At 40.4% G+C, this 12,934-nt stretch overlaps 1 protein-coding gene across 1 annotated transcript in view; it reads left to right on the top strand.

Moving 5' to 3' along the window:
* Nucleotides 1-12,574, top strand: part of tafa3a (TAFA chemokine like family member 3a) — a 113,935-nt gene extending 101,361 nt beyond the window's left edge. Inside the window, exons 3-5 of the mRNA XM_086117804.1 lie at nt 754-903; nt 2,022-2,146; nt 11,871-12,574. Coding sequence (XP_085973930.1) covers nt 754-903; nt 2,022-2,146; nt 11,871-11,882 — 287 coding nt within the window. The 3' untranslated portion in view covers nt 11,883-12,574. The remainder of the gene's footprint in view (nt 1-753; nt 904-2,021; nt 2,147-11,870) is intronic.
* Nucleotides 12,575-12,934: the final 360 nt, after the last annotated feature.

A 12,934-nucleotide genomic window follows, 5' to 3' on the forward strand; every position in this document is an offset into this window, starting at 1 on the left:
TCTGTGTTTTGTTTTCTTTGGTTATGAAATGCAGGAAAGTCAATGATCACAACAACAAAACATTTTGTTGAATTGCCGAACATTAAATGTTACCAAAGTGTGTTACCTTTTGATTTTGAGTTCACCCAACGTTTTTTTGCCACTACTGTGGCTTACTGCTATCGTTAAAATTACTTTTTCTACAACTACAAGTACTACCACTTGTGTTATAATAATTACAGTATTTCTATTTATACTCTATACTACTACCACCATTACTCTAACTTTTACTATCACTTCTACTTTTTCGATTGAAACTGCTACTAGTTGTAGCACTTCTACTAACATTACTATCAGTACTACTACAACTACAGTAGATTCTTATTACAGTTATTACTATTAGTTTATGTGACGGTATATTCACTTGAAAAAATAATTCCCATCTCCACTTTAAAAGCTAACTACCTTATCTGAACTAATTTCGTTAGTTTGGTGTCAAAACCTCATATCATGGATATAACATAATCAAAATAGGATTCGTTTCCCATATTCAACCCCAGCAAAAAGACCTGCAATGCATATGTCAAATCTCTTTTCATATCGATTTATTATGAAGACATATTTTAACTTCCCCTGCTGCAAAGCATTATTTTCTATATGTATTAGCACCACAATGCACTTGTAGGCAAAGAGAATGTAGGTAGTCAAACGTGAGGTCCATAGGTAGGATTTGTAGCATGAAATACTAACAATTGTTGCTTTTTGTGCTTCCAGTTCACGTGAAGGCAGGGACCTGCGAGGTGATTGCCGCGCACCGATGTTGCAACAAGAACAAGATCGAGGAGCGATCGCAGACTGTCAAATGCTCCTGCTTTCCGGGACAAGTGGCAGGAACGACGAGGGCGGCTCCGTCTTGCGTGGATGGTAAAAAGCCGATCTCTTTTTTTTTTTGCTCTGGCTAGAAAATAAGATTTGGAACACCCCCCCCCAGAAAAAATGCTGTGCAGCCATGCAGTTTTGATTTGATTATTTGGGCCATGGGCCATAAATAGAGATCAAATCAGTTGATTCACTCGGCATTCGTTTGTTGAAGCTCGAGCAATCCTCCGGAGGAGACAGCATCCAGACCGGGTCATTTAATATCACGTCAATTGTGGCCTCTGTTGCAACTGAATCAATCCATAACTCAAGTTTCCCCTGACAGGAGCTTCCTCTGTGTTGACACTTGTCTAGTCACTCTGGGCAGCACTTTGACAGCTTCAGAGATTCAGAGCCAGCATGGGTTGTTTTGCTTTACAACCCTTGCTGCACATTTAAAATAGTCGGATATTGTAAGAAAAAAAACAAAAATAAAAAAAACATTGGATATTATTTATGAGCTTCACTGTGCTGAGCAAATGGATTTACTTACCAAGAAAGCGACTGAAAAGAGTTTTACATTATAAGTTCAGACAAAGAGGACAGTTCTGGGGTTTTGTTTTGTTTTTTGTCCCTATTGTCAACTTGACAGGCATAGTTTAGCAGGTACCCAACTCCAGCACCCCAACCCTCCATGGGGCTCATACTACCAGTAATTATAATAATAATCCAATAATTGCCATCCATTATTGAGCAGTAATTCTGAGAAATTATTATTCATTGAATACAAATATATCTTTCTTAATCTGGCTATGGCAGCGATGTACAGTGAAAATCAGAGCAATTAAATGCGCTTCCATTTCATGGCAGAAGGTCCAACAAATCTGCATATCCACCTGTTGCCTTTCATACAACACAATCAGTTCGTGTATCAGTTTTGTAACCTTTTAAACAGGCCCATTGCATATTTTTGCCAGTGAGTAAATTACTGTAAAACAAGATCATTCAGTCGCCATTCATAACACGTACAATGCCATATCCTTTGGGTGTAAATTATTTACCTACTCTTACAATTTGGATGCGTTCAACTTCTTCTGATTTATTCTTGATTTACAGTGAAAATGATCATTCATTCAAATTATTATTAGTATTTTTTTCATTTCTGCTTCACTTTTTTTCGACAGCATCCATTGTGGCTCAGAAGTGGTGGTGCCAGATGCATCCCTGCATGGACGGCGAAGAGTGCAAAGTGCTGCCGGACTTTAAAGGATGGAGCTGCAGTACAGGCAACAAAGTGAAGACCACCAAGGTGGGCTGTATTCACACACTTTGAAGATATTAAACAGGGCATAATAAATTACTCGCAGCGGTAGGCTATTCAATTTACAACGGAAATTGAAGATTTGTTCCATTAATTTATATTAACCCTTTCATGCACCCTGTAACCTGATAACATGAAAAGCTATCCACTGCAGTAATCACTGTCCCTGAAAGGGTTAATGTTTCCCCAGTAATGGATTCTCTTAATTTCATAGGGTATCACTTGGCTGCAGTGATTCCAGTATGTGTATGTGGATGTTTGATTTTTTTTTTTTTTTTTTTTTTGTCCAATCCATTATGTGTTGTCATAACCTAATTTGGCCAAGGTCTTCAGAATGATTGGTACTGGCCAATTGAACTTAAACTATATCACCAATTGGATTTCAAATTCGCCTCAAAGGTCATCCAGCTGGGTCACAACATTTTTCTGTCCTTTGATTGTTTTTTTCACAGCGAACCCAGTTCCACCACCCAGACATTTCTTTCACCATTTACAAACATCAACACAGTCAATAATCTGCATCTCTGGTAGCAAGAAGTATTTGATTTACATTTGATAAGCTATTAAATAAATATGGAGGATGTATGTGGCATAGTTCCATGTCGTCCTTGTCACATTGCAGGGTGGTGGTGGACCCCAAAAAGCAGGGAGGAAGGAGGAGCAGGTTGTACTTGAAGAATTGTATTAAAACACAGAAACTAATTCCAGAACACACAAAGTCTGGAAAACAAAACGAATCCAAAGTAGCAAACAAAACCATGGCATAAGCAAAAAAAAAAGTGATAAACACAAACCAACAGAAACCATGACAGCAACTAACATGACAGAAGCAAACAATGACCCGACCATGAGTGGTCGGGCGGGAGTCCTTTTATATTCCTAATTATATAACGACCAACAGGTGTGCAGCTGCAGGGGGGGCCCTACAGTGCCACCTGTTGGTCACAAACAGAATCATGACAGTCCTATTCCATTCTTGTATAGTGTTGATGGAGGAGAGTAGTGTATAATTTTAGTTTTTAAAAAAAGTGGAAAATGTATGCTAACACATCCTAACTTTCAGGTGTTTTGAGTGTTAAATGAGTTGGGGAAGCACTTGACACTCAAGAACATCCGAAACAGAAAAGCAATTATCACATATCAGGTCGCGCTCGGGGGTGCGAGGGAGACTTGAAGTGGAAGTGGGACGGAGATTGAGGGCTTGGCTGGTGTTGGCCATCTGTCATGGCACCCCCTTAAACCTCTCTGCCCCCTTGCCCCGTTCCGTGTTTGACTCGTCAAACGCTGTGTCGCCGAGCCACCTTGTCCATTATTCATGTCTACAGGAGACCCGGACGAAGCGGAGTCTTTTATTTTAGCCGGGTTAATAATTCAGGCTCTCCAACACTGCCACGGGGGGAGGCAGAAACACGAGTGCAGACAAGTGAGATGGCCCAAGAAGAAATCATCACAAGCACAATGACTCAGTGAGCGTTTTAGACCCTTTATGCCATGAAAATAGAAAGCAAGAACATGATTGATTTCAAATGTTTTTGTCAAGTTACTTTTCAGCTCCTTGCCACTGACAATTTTCAATGGTTGTTCTCGTGGCCATAACTCTAAAATGTCAAAAGTAAAATATCAACTGCTCTTCAAATGTTCAGGGTGCACTTGCAAATTTATTGGTTTTGAATGATGATCTCCAAAAATGTCTGCATTAGCCAGGCTGGATGTCCTGCTGTATACGGTCAGATTCTATTTACCATCTGGAATGTGTTCCAGACCAACCCGTAATCAATGAAAATCCACAGTACTGAGACACCATCATATAGTTTTAGCCCTCTCACATGTTTTAACATAATCAAACTTCATTTAACCCTTTTAGGGACAGCGGTTACTACAGTGGACAGCTTATCGTGTTATCAAGTCATGTTATCAAGTCAGTGAAATATATCTCTTTCAAAACAAATTCATGCAGTGCCTTCTGTGTCTTAGACCCAAGTGTGATGCTCCTTTATGTTGGCCACCTGCTGTTCCGCCAGCAGCCTGTTGGGCAGCCATAAATTGTTTGAAGTTGTGGTCAGGCTCCCAAAGAGGAGGCAGCAAAGAAGAGTTGCCTTCAGTTTGGCATTTAGCATATAGCAGGTCTGGTTTCACTCCCTTTCATTTCATATTTTTACGAACACTCTCAAGTGATACTTTTCCCTAATTAATCACGACGAATCACATTTTTCGACATCTATTTTCTATGAAACTTGTAACAGATATTTACTTGAGTATATTTGGATTCAAAGACTGCCCTAGTGGCTTTCTCTGATCCTTGAATACAATTCTTCTGTATAATACAGCTGTTGAATAAAGCCATCAAAACTGACTCAGCTTGACCGGCAGCTTTGTTATATATTCTTCTCATGGAACAATTAAAAACAAAAACCCTCTCGCTTACATCTTTAGTTCAGCGCCCAAGAACCACACACCTGACAATGTTTGGGAATGAACTGAATAATGTTTGGATCCCAAAAAGGCAGACATCGATAACATGCAAAACAAAAATGTTTATTTACAGAAAAATGCAAAACCGACAATGTACAAACAGAAAGCGCGAGCAACAAAGAGCCACGGAACTAGAGCATGGACAGAAGGTGCTTGCAATAGGCAAGGTAAGAGTAATTTATGAGAATAAAGAAATCCAAACGACAAGAGTCCAAATACACAAAGCCAAAATCAAGAGCAAATAACTCAGGAGCGAGAGATCTAGAAAACAACACATGATGCACAAGAGTGAACAAGCTCACTCAGTCGATGAAGAATGGCAGAAATCAGAGTCCTTATGTACTAGGATGATTACAGCAAGGAACAGGTGCGCAGCTGTAGGGAACACCCTCCTCTCCAGTCGGAGCTGAAACAAGACAGACACCAGACATGACAACTCCAGCAGAGTTGATTCGGGGCCCTGTGAAGGTAACTTGACCAATGTCGTTTGCTCTGAGATGACGTACAACGAATATATTTGACTTTGCCAAGTGAGCAAATTAATTTAGATGTTGACATCTAGCGTCAATCAAGTAAATCCATCCATCCATCCATTTTCTGATGCACTTATGCTCACAAGGGTCACGTGGGGTGCTGGAGGCTATCCCAGCCGTGTTCGGGCAGTAGGCGGGGGACACCCTGAACCGGTTGCCAGCCAATCGCAGGGCACACAAAGACGAACAACCATCCACGCTCATACTCACACCTAGGGACAATTTAGAGTGTTCAATCAGTTTGCCATGCATGTTTTTGGAATGTGGGAGGAAACCGGAGTACCCGGAGAAAACCCACGCAGGCCCGGGAGAACATGCAAACTCCACACAGGGAGGCCGGAGCTGGAATCGAACCCGGTACCTTTGCACTGTGAGGTTGACGCGCTCACCACGGGACCACCCTCAAGTAAATCCATTTATCTATTATCCGAACTGCTTATCCTGACTTGGGTCAAACAAGGATTAGCTTGGCTTACTTTTTTCCAAGTCCATCTCCAGGGGGTACGCCCTCCACCACCTATCGAAAAATGAGGCACTCTAAACGGCCACACTCAGACAGACGATTGGTGTCATCGCTGTCAATCCGATGCTCTATAATTTTCAAAGTCCTTCCAACCATTCATCCATCCATTTTCCGCGCCATTCTCACGCGCTGATTTTTTCTGCAGTCCAACTTTGACGTTTCGCAAATTTGAAAGTTGAGCTCAGGGACTTGTCGCAAGCATAGCACTGGCATATCCCAAATTGAAGCACTTTGACGCCAAACTGCATCTTCGGATGGATAGTAATAATGTTCCACTACAGCTCCACGAAGTATGGTCTGGTCGGAAGACGACCGCAATGCGAGCTCCTTGGCTGCCTGAGAGACGGGCGTCTGCGACACATCAGTCCAATAATTGCTGGGGTTAAATGACCTGTCTCTCATATTACTTCATTGTTCATTTGCCTTTATTTTAGCTTAAGCCTAAACTATAACACCAAAACATTTATGTATAATACATTTGATATCGTTAATTGTATGACAGTAGTATGTCTGTACCCCACTTTTGCACATTTACTAATTGTGACCTTGTTGCTTTTCATCACCGACACTGTGCTTCTTTCACAGTCCAATAGTAATGTCAGGAGCGCATCTCCCTCTCAATCAAATCACAAAAGGCCATTGATGTTTTTCTCACCTGACGACTGCAACGATGATCCTCATCGAGTGCGTAACGGTCACAAGGGATTGCTTTTCTTGATAAAATGTGGAAAACAACAATGTGGCTCCCACCACACTCACACATGGGTTTATTAATATTAACAGGAAGTGAAGGCAACCAGCGGCCTTTTTATTGCGCACTCTCACACCTTGCAAGCAAGCTTGTCCGAGGCTTAGGTGACTTTTTATGTTGAAAGTTCCACTTTTTTAAATTTCAGAAACAAATACAGGACAGTAAACTGTTTCCAAAATACTTCTGACACTGCGTAATGCACTTTTGCTGAATAAAAATGGCCACAAAGAATGAATCCTAACACTGGCCATCGGCTCACAGTAGATTGGTACCACCACAAAAATTACTCTTCGATATTCTTGTAAGCCACCGTAACAATACAAACAGTTTGAAAATGGCTGACAGTGAAATATAGTACTATGTATCGCATGAAATACTGTATAGGATTTCGCATTCTGTACTTTTTCACTTAAGGACTTACAGAACTACCGAGTATATCCGGATACAAGTGTCTGTGTGTGTACTGAGGTACAGAGTGTCAGTTCTTTTGCCACCTATGCTGAGTTAGGTGTTTAGACAAGATTTTGAACCTTCACCAGGCACAAGTGTTTTGTCTGATCCTAAAGCAGCCTATACGCATCAAACCCTGAGCAGCTTTCGCCCTTTAGGAGATTACTCACCGATAACCCATGACACCCCCATCGTGTTGGGTCGTGCTTCCGCCGCATCTCTCACCTTCTGCCGCAAGTGTAGCCAGAGAGGAACAATTATCTTTTTCTTTTTCTTTTTTTTTCACACTCTTCCCAAAGTGAAAATGAGATGCTGTATCCCAAAACAGTAATCCCCGTCTTCTGCTTTGGATTATCACACTGTTGGAAAACCTGCATTCCCTTTGGAAGAGCAGCATCTGTTACTGTAATGTCAATAAATATTTACACAGCAGGAAGTGCAGAGCGGATGTAGCCTGTCTGGCATAGAGATGAATTGAGTTGGTATTAAATTGAAAATGAATCCTTAATGAGTATGTCAAGGTAAAGACCAAACTGTATTTGCTACATTGAAGGTGAGGAGACTGAGGCTTGATGTCACACATTTCACACTTTTATATATATTCTTGGAATCAATAGATATCATGTATATCATGTATGAATGTATGTACAGTATGTATGTATGAATCATCTATAAACAAAATGAGTATCATATGAAAGACCAAATGTCCAGGAATCTATTTTGTATTCAGTCATTTGCATATTTTTTGGCCGTGCAGATTTATAAGCAATCAAATAAACAGTGAGAACATGTTGCTCCACCATCGTGTAAATTGTCTCAAAATGTCAAACTGCATTTAGCAACCATTAGAACACGGACAAAATTATTGCTGTTCTCGTTCGCTGCATGAAAGTCAACACTGAAGTCAGCCAAAGAAAATGTTTATCATTGACCTTGAAATATTCATTGAAATCATGATTGAACAAACTTAAAATATGCAATGTGTACTGGATTAAAATCCTTTCAGCCTCAAATGCCCGTTTTACCTTCCGGAAACTGAAAAGTCAAACAGAAAGCATCATGAAACTTAAAACAGTCCTGAAGTGTGGACATAATGGTCGTTCCGACAAGTGGAAAATTTAGAAACACACAAACAAAACCTGACAAACGAATTTCCTCACTAGTCAAACTCATCTTCCGAATTACACTTCTGGCGTCGGTAAAATGGCTTGCCAGGGGTGCATTTTTCATTCCTCCATTCTTTGCATCTGCCACATGTCAACTAGGCCCAAAATGACTGAAACATGTTTCCCAAACTATCACATTTGCTAATACTTGCTCTTGTTCAAAGTTGTCTTAAAACACAATGGTGAAGCCTGAATCTCTCTTCTACCTCTAACAAGTCTGTAATAGGATTTTCATCTGGAAGGTGATTTTTTTTAAACATAATATATATATATAAACTGTACTTTAAAAGTGAATTCAAGAAAATGTCAGTATTCTTTTAAATAATTTTGTTATAATACTCACCATTAATGTAAATGGTTTTCCGTTCCTCACGATTGCTCAAGATCCTGGAAAACGAGCGGAATTATAGTCAGCTTGCCGGGTCCATACGCGGAGTTGCTGCTGGCTAGCTTGCACCCCACTCAGTAGCTTGCACACTTCCTTTCTGCTGTCTCTCGCAGTTTCTATTCCGTTTCATTGATGGTATTTTGTCATTGAAAATTAGACACAGCGCAGAACCTGTTCTTTCCACAAAGGCGAATCCTTCGGTCCAGTCGTCCTGAAGTGCACTATACTCATCATCTTTTTTTCTTTTCGCCATTTTATTTATCGAAGGATTTGCTTTGAGCTAATGACCGAGCGGGCTGGTTCAAAAGGAGGCATTTATCTGTTTCCCCAGCAACGGCCAACATAGGACAGTATCATCGAATTAAAATTGCTCCTGCAACTGCAGCCCTGAATAGGACATGAGCAGTGAAAAAGCGAGAATATTTTGTTTGATCTGCGAGCCAGATGCAATCATCAAAAGAGCGACACCTGGCTCACGAGCCATAGGTTCCCGACCCCTGATCTTCAAATGGGACCTCTGGTGCGGAAGATAATTGCAATGTGTCAACTTACCCATGTGACAACAAGTCCCAGTCTCCCCTACTTGTTTTTGCAGATTTCATGCTCTCTGTCCTCTATATGACTCCTGTTCCTTATGTTTAACATGTGTGATTATTCTTGTGCTGTTTTACTCTTTCAACATGTCGAGATTCCCCCACTGACTCTCCACAATCCTGAAAGATCCTGTGCAAAAGGGGGTGGGGACACAGACAGTTCATGTGACTGTTTCCCTCTTCCTCTTGAACACTGTTACTGATGCCGCGGAAAAAATACATGTACACATGACTTGAACTCTCACTGTTTCAAGGTCCCCGCACAACCATTGAAAGACCATGTGGTGGAAGCAGAGACAGTTCTCAGGACCCTCTCGAGCTCCCCTTTGAACGGTTACAACCCTCCCTTAAAATAAATACATCGACGGCAAGCGCAGTATAACAGTTTGAGAATTCGCACCGGCACCATCATTTTCCACACACTTCTACATCTAAAATCCCTTTTAGTCGATTCAAATTCAATTTGATCCGAATCAGCCTCAGCATACAACTAACTTTGTAGCTTTATTAAATATTGCCGCTGTATTATATGTAGATCAAATTTCAGAGTGAAAAGATGAGTTTTTTTCATTGCTATCAAATGCCAAAACATCTCCAATTTAATAATGTTTTAAGCTGCAACAAAATACATACTTGCATGCCGTCAGGATTGTCCCTCCTGCTTATGTAGGATGTGTCAGTGTGGCATGATGTCTGCGCTCTCTGGTTGCCAACTGGCTCCTAATGCAGCAAAAGACATTTGGAGGTGCCAGGCGGCGGAAAAGGGCTCACATTTGGCAGGTGTTTCTTGTGTGTGCTGTGAACGCATCACGGTTATGAATTCCATTGAAAGAAGTGGAGGGTCACCTCTTGCGGGTTTTTGCAGCTTTTATATACAGTATACAGTACATACGATACACACTATTAGCATGAGCAAATGTTTTTAGTTTCATTTCATTATCATGATATTGATCTAATCATATTGTGCTTGAATTATTGTTGGGGTTCGAAAACATGTGAATGTCTTTACAATTAAATATCTTTGGGTCATTTCAAACTCTCTGCAAAATTTTTTTTTTTCTGGATAAGAACAATGTTTTGGGGCTTAATTAATGTTTGTCCAACAAGTAAATCAGTAGTAGATGGTGGAAATTGCTTGTTTTCATTTACTCCCTCCGACCACTCAAAGATTGCTCTCTGGTTGTCATGTTGATTAAACTATGCCCGAAGACTCGCCAGCTTTTGTCAGCGAGTGTATTCTGGTGGAAGAGAATGTATTTTAGAGGTCTTGACCATGGAACTCATTCATCAGAGCGCACTGGAAAGTTACCAAAAAAAAAAAGAAAAAAAGCGCCCCAGACACCAGTTTGACAAATGAACACTAAACTGGGTGGACAAGTCTTTCATAATAGGAAGCTCGAAAAAGTCTCAAGAACCCATGCCCAGAATGGAGTAATCGAAAAGCCAATTCCAGGGCTCGTACATTAGTGAAATCCTACAAGGGAATTTCTCGAAATGAGTCCCAATCAGACGCAGGTGTCATACGCAGAGGAGCCATGCTCAATTGTGAAACTTTTTCTTTTGTCACTCTTGCTTATCTTATATGAATGGAGGATCATGTCAAAGTTTGACAATGATTTCCAGAATTCGCCATAAAAAAGAGGGCGTCGTGGCCCTTTCGATGCCAAGCACAGCTTCAGTCATTGAAATTGATTAATTTGAATTCATTTTAAGATAATTAACTGTTTTATACCAGATAGATCATCCCAAATTCCTTCTGCAGAAAACATAAAAAGATCACATGTTCCACGGTTTCTATCCATTGCAGTCTCGTCAAATGTCAAGTGGATATTTCTTTTCCTGCCTATGATTGCAAACTGATTGCCTTTGGGCCTCTGGGTTATTTTAGGGTGAGGTCATATTATTTTCATGGGGGAAAAATATGAATAAAACATGGAAGCTTTTTCAAGTGCCCTGAAAAATGAAATAAGTGAACGATTGGAACATATTCTTGAAATGCTGCATATTGAGTAAAAGAAATGATTGTAACTTTACCATGTATTTACAATCAAGGTAGTCCTATGAAATACCCCCTTTTCCACTGCACTGAAGACCAAAAATAAAATTTCACGTCACAACCACGGAGCTTGGCCGAACTCTGCGTTGACCACACAAATACCTGTTTGCCATCGTTGGTGTTGAACATGTTTAATATACATGATTGTCGGCCTCAGCCATTTTCTGGTCAGTTCGCTGAGGGAAAATGACTCTGAACACATCCCACACCACCAGATAATCGCTTAGTACTGTATTATCTTTCACAGATCCCATCATCAGACCTTTGCTGACCATGAAAGGAATTTGGGGGGTGGAAAAAAAATGCTTGCATTTGATTATCAGAATGTGCGTACAATGCTTCCAGAAATGTTATTTCAAAGTGGCAACCTGCCTTACCCCAAACTAAGTCACCACAATTCAGTGGAAAAGTGGCAAAACGTTTATTCTCTGGGCAACATGGCTGGGGGGAAATCTATCCAAAAGCAGTGGTCGTAAATTATATTACGCACAGGCTTTATTCAGACCACTTAAATAGCAAACTAGTCACAAATGTGAGTGTAGATTCATTTTCACGTGCTTTCATATCATGATTGCCTTTTGGGTTGAGTATTGTTGGTAGAGCAAAACAGAAAAGAAGAAAAAGACCAACACAATCGATAATAGCAGCCCCCCATTTGCAGAAGGCGGTGTTCACTTTCACATATGATTGATGGTGCAGAGATGCACTTGATTGTACATTTTATGGATTGTTGTTTATGAACACTCCTTTCTAACTTTTCTCTCTTTCCACTCTTTCTAGGTCACACGATAGTCGTCTGTTTGGGACCAGTCATCATTTATTCCACAGTAGGACTCTTGGATATAATTTTTTATTTTATTTTATTTTTTGGTAAGGTTGTTGGAAACGAGAGACCAATAGTGACTTTGGTCATAGATGGACAGTCCGAAAACGGAATGGGGCTTCATTTAGGACTGCGTTTGCGAAAAAGATCACCAACTTTAGAGTCATGAGTGACTCGACTCCCCACCCAATGTCTCTTTGTATTATAGTTTGACTCCGACAGACCAGAGGACTCCAACCTGAAGATATTTATTTAGCTGAAAGATTGTGGATTATCCTAACAGCAGACAAAAAAAAAAAAAAACAAACAAAACAAACATAACAAGAAAGGAGAAAAATGTGATGTGATACCTTTGTGTTTTTTCTCACCATGTAGAGATCCCAAGACCCTCAATGCACATTTGTTCTCAAGATCAAGCGAGACAAGCATTTTCATTCCTTTTAGCCTTATGAAGAAGCTACATTATGTTTCATCGAGTTGTTATAGGATATCAAGTCACCTACGAAAATGGCTCGAAATATAGAAAAGGTGGTGGCGCTCTGATAAAACAACATAAGGGTTTTTGCTAAAACATTTAAATGTTATTTGTTGTTTTCAAAGCCTGACAACCACCATTGATTACATATGTCAGTATTATCTCAATAAATCTAACCTAATGAAAGATGCAGTCTGTTTGGATTTCCAATGCACATTGCATGGGTAGTTTTCAAAAGTTGTGCTCGGGATTTTACGGAAGTGAAAAAAGGTCTGCACAAAAGAGAAAAGTGGCTCATTGTGAACATCCCCAAAAGCAAGAAATCCATCTGAAATCTGGTCCTGAGAGAGACAGATAATTATCTCTCACCCTGAAACACCTCGTAAGCCATTTGATTAGTTTCCAACAAGTAGCCTTCACCTCATGAGCCTTTTGTTTGTTTTGAGCAGTAGTTGAAACAATACACCCTGTTGGCTGTACAGAGGTTTTTCTTCTTTGTTGTTTTGTATTCGAATGATTTCCCCCCGGGTGCCGCATCTCACAATC

The sequence above is a fragment of the Hippocampus guttulatus genome, chromosome 8 (assembly GCF_054856545.1).
Source record: "Hippocampus guttulatus isolate MCC_2025c chromosome 8, RoL_Hgut_1.0, whole genome shotgun sequence".
NCBI classification, from domain to species: domain Eukaryota; kingdom Metazoa; phylum Chordata; class Actinopteri; order Syngnathiformes; family Syngnathidae; genus Hippocampus; species Hippocampus guttulatus.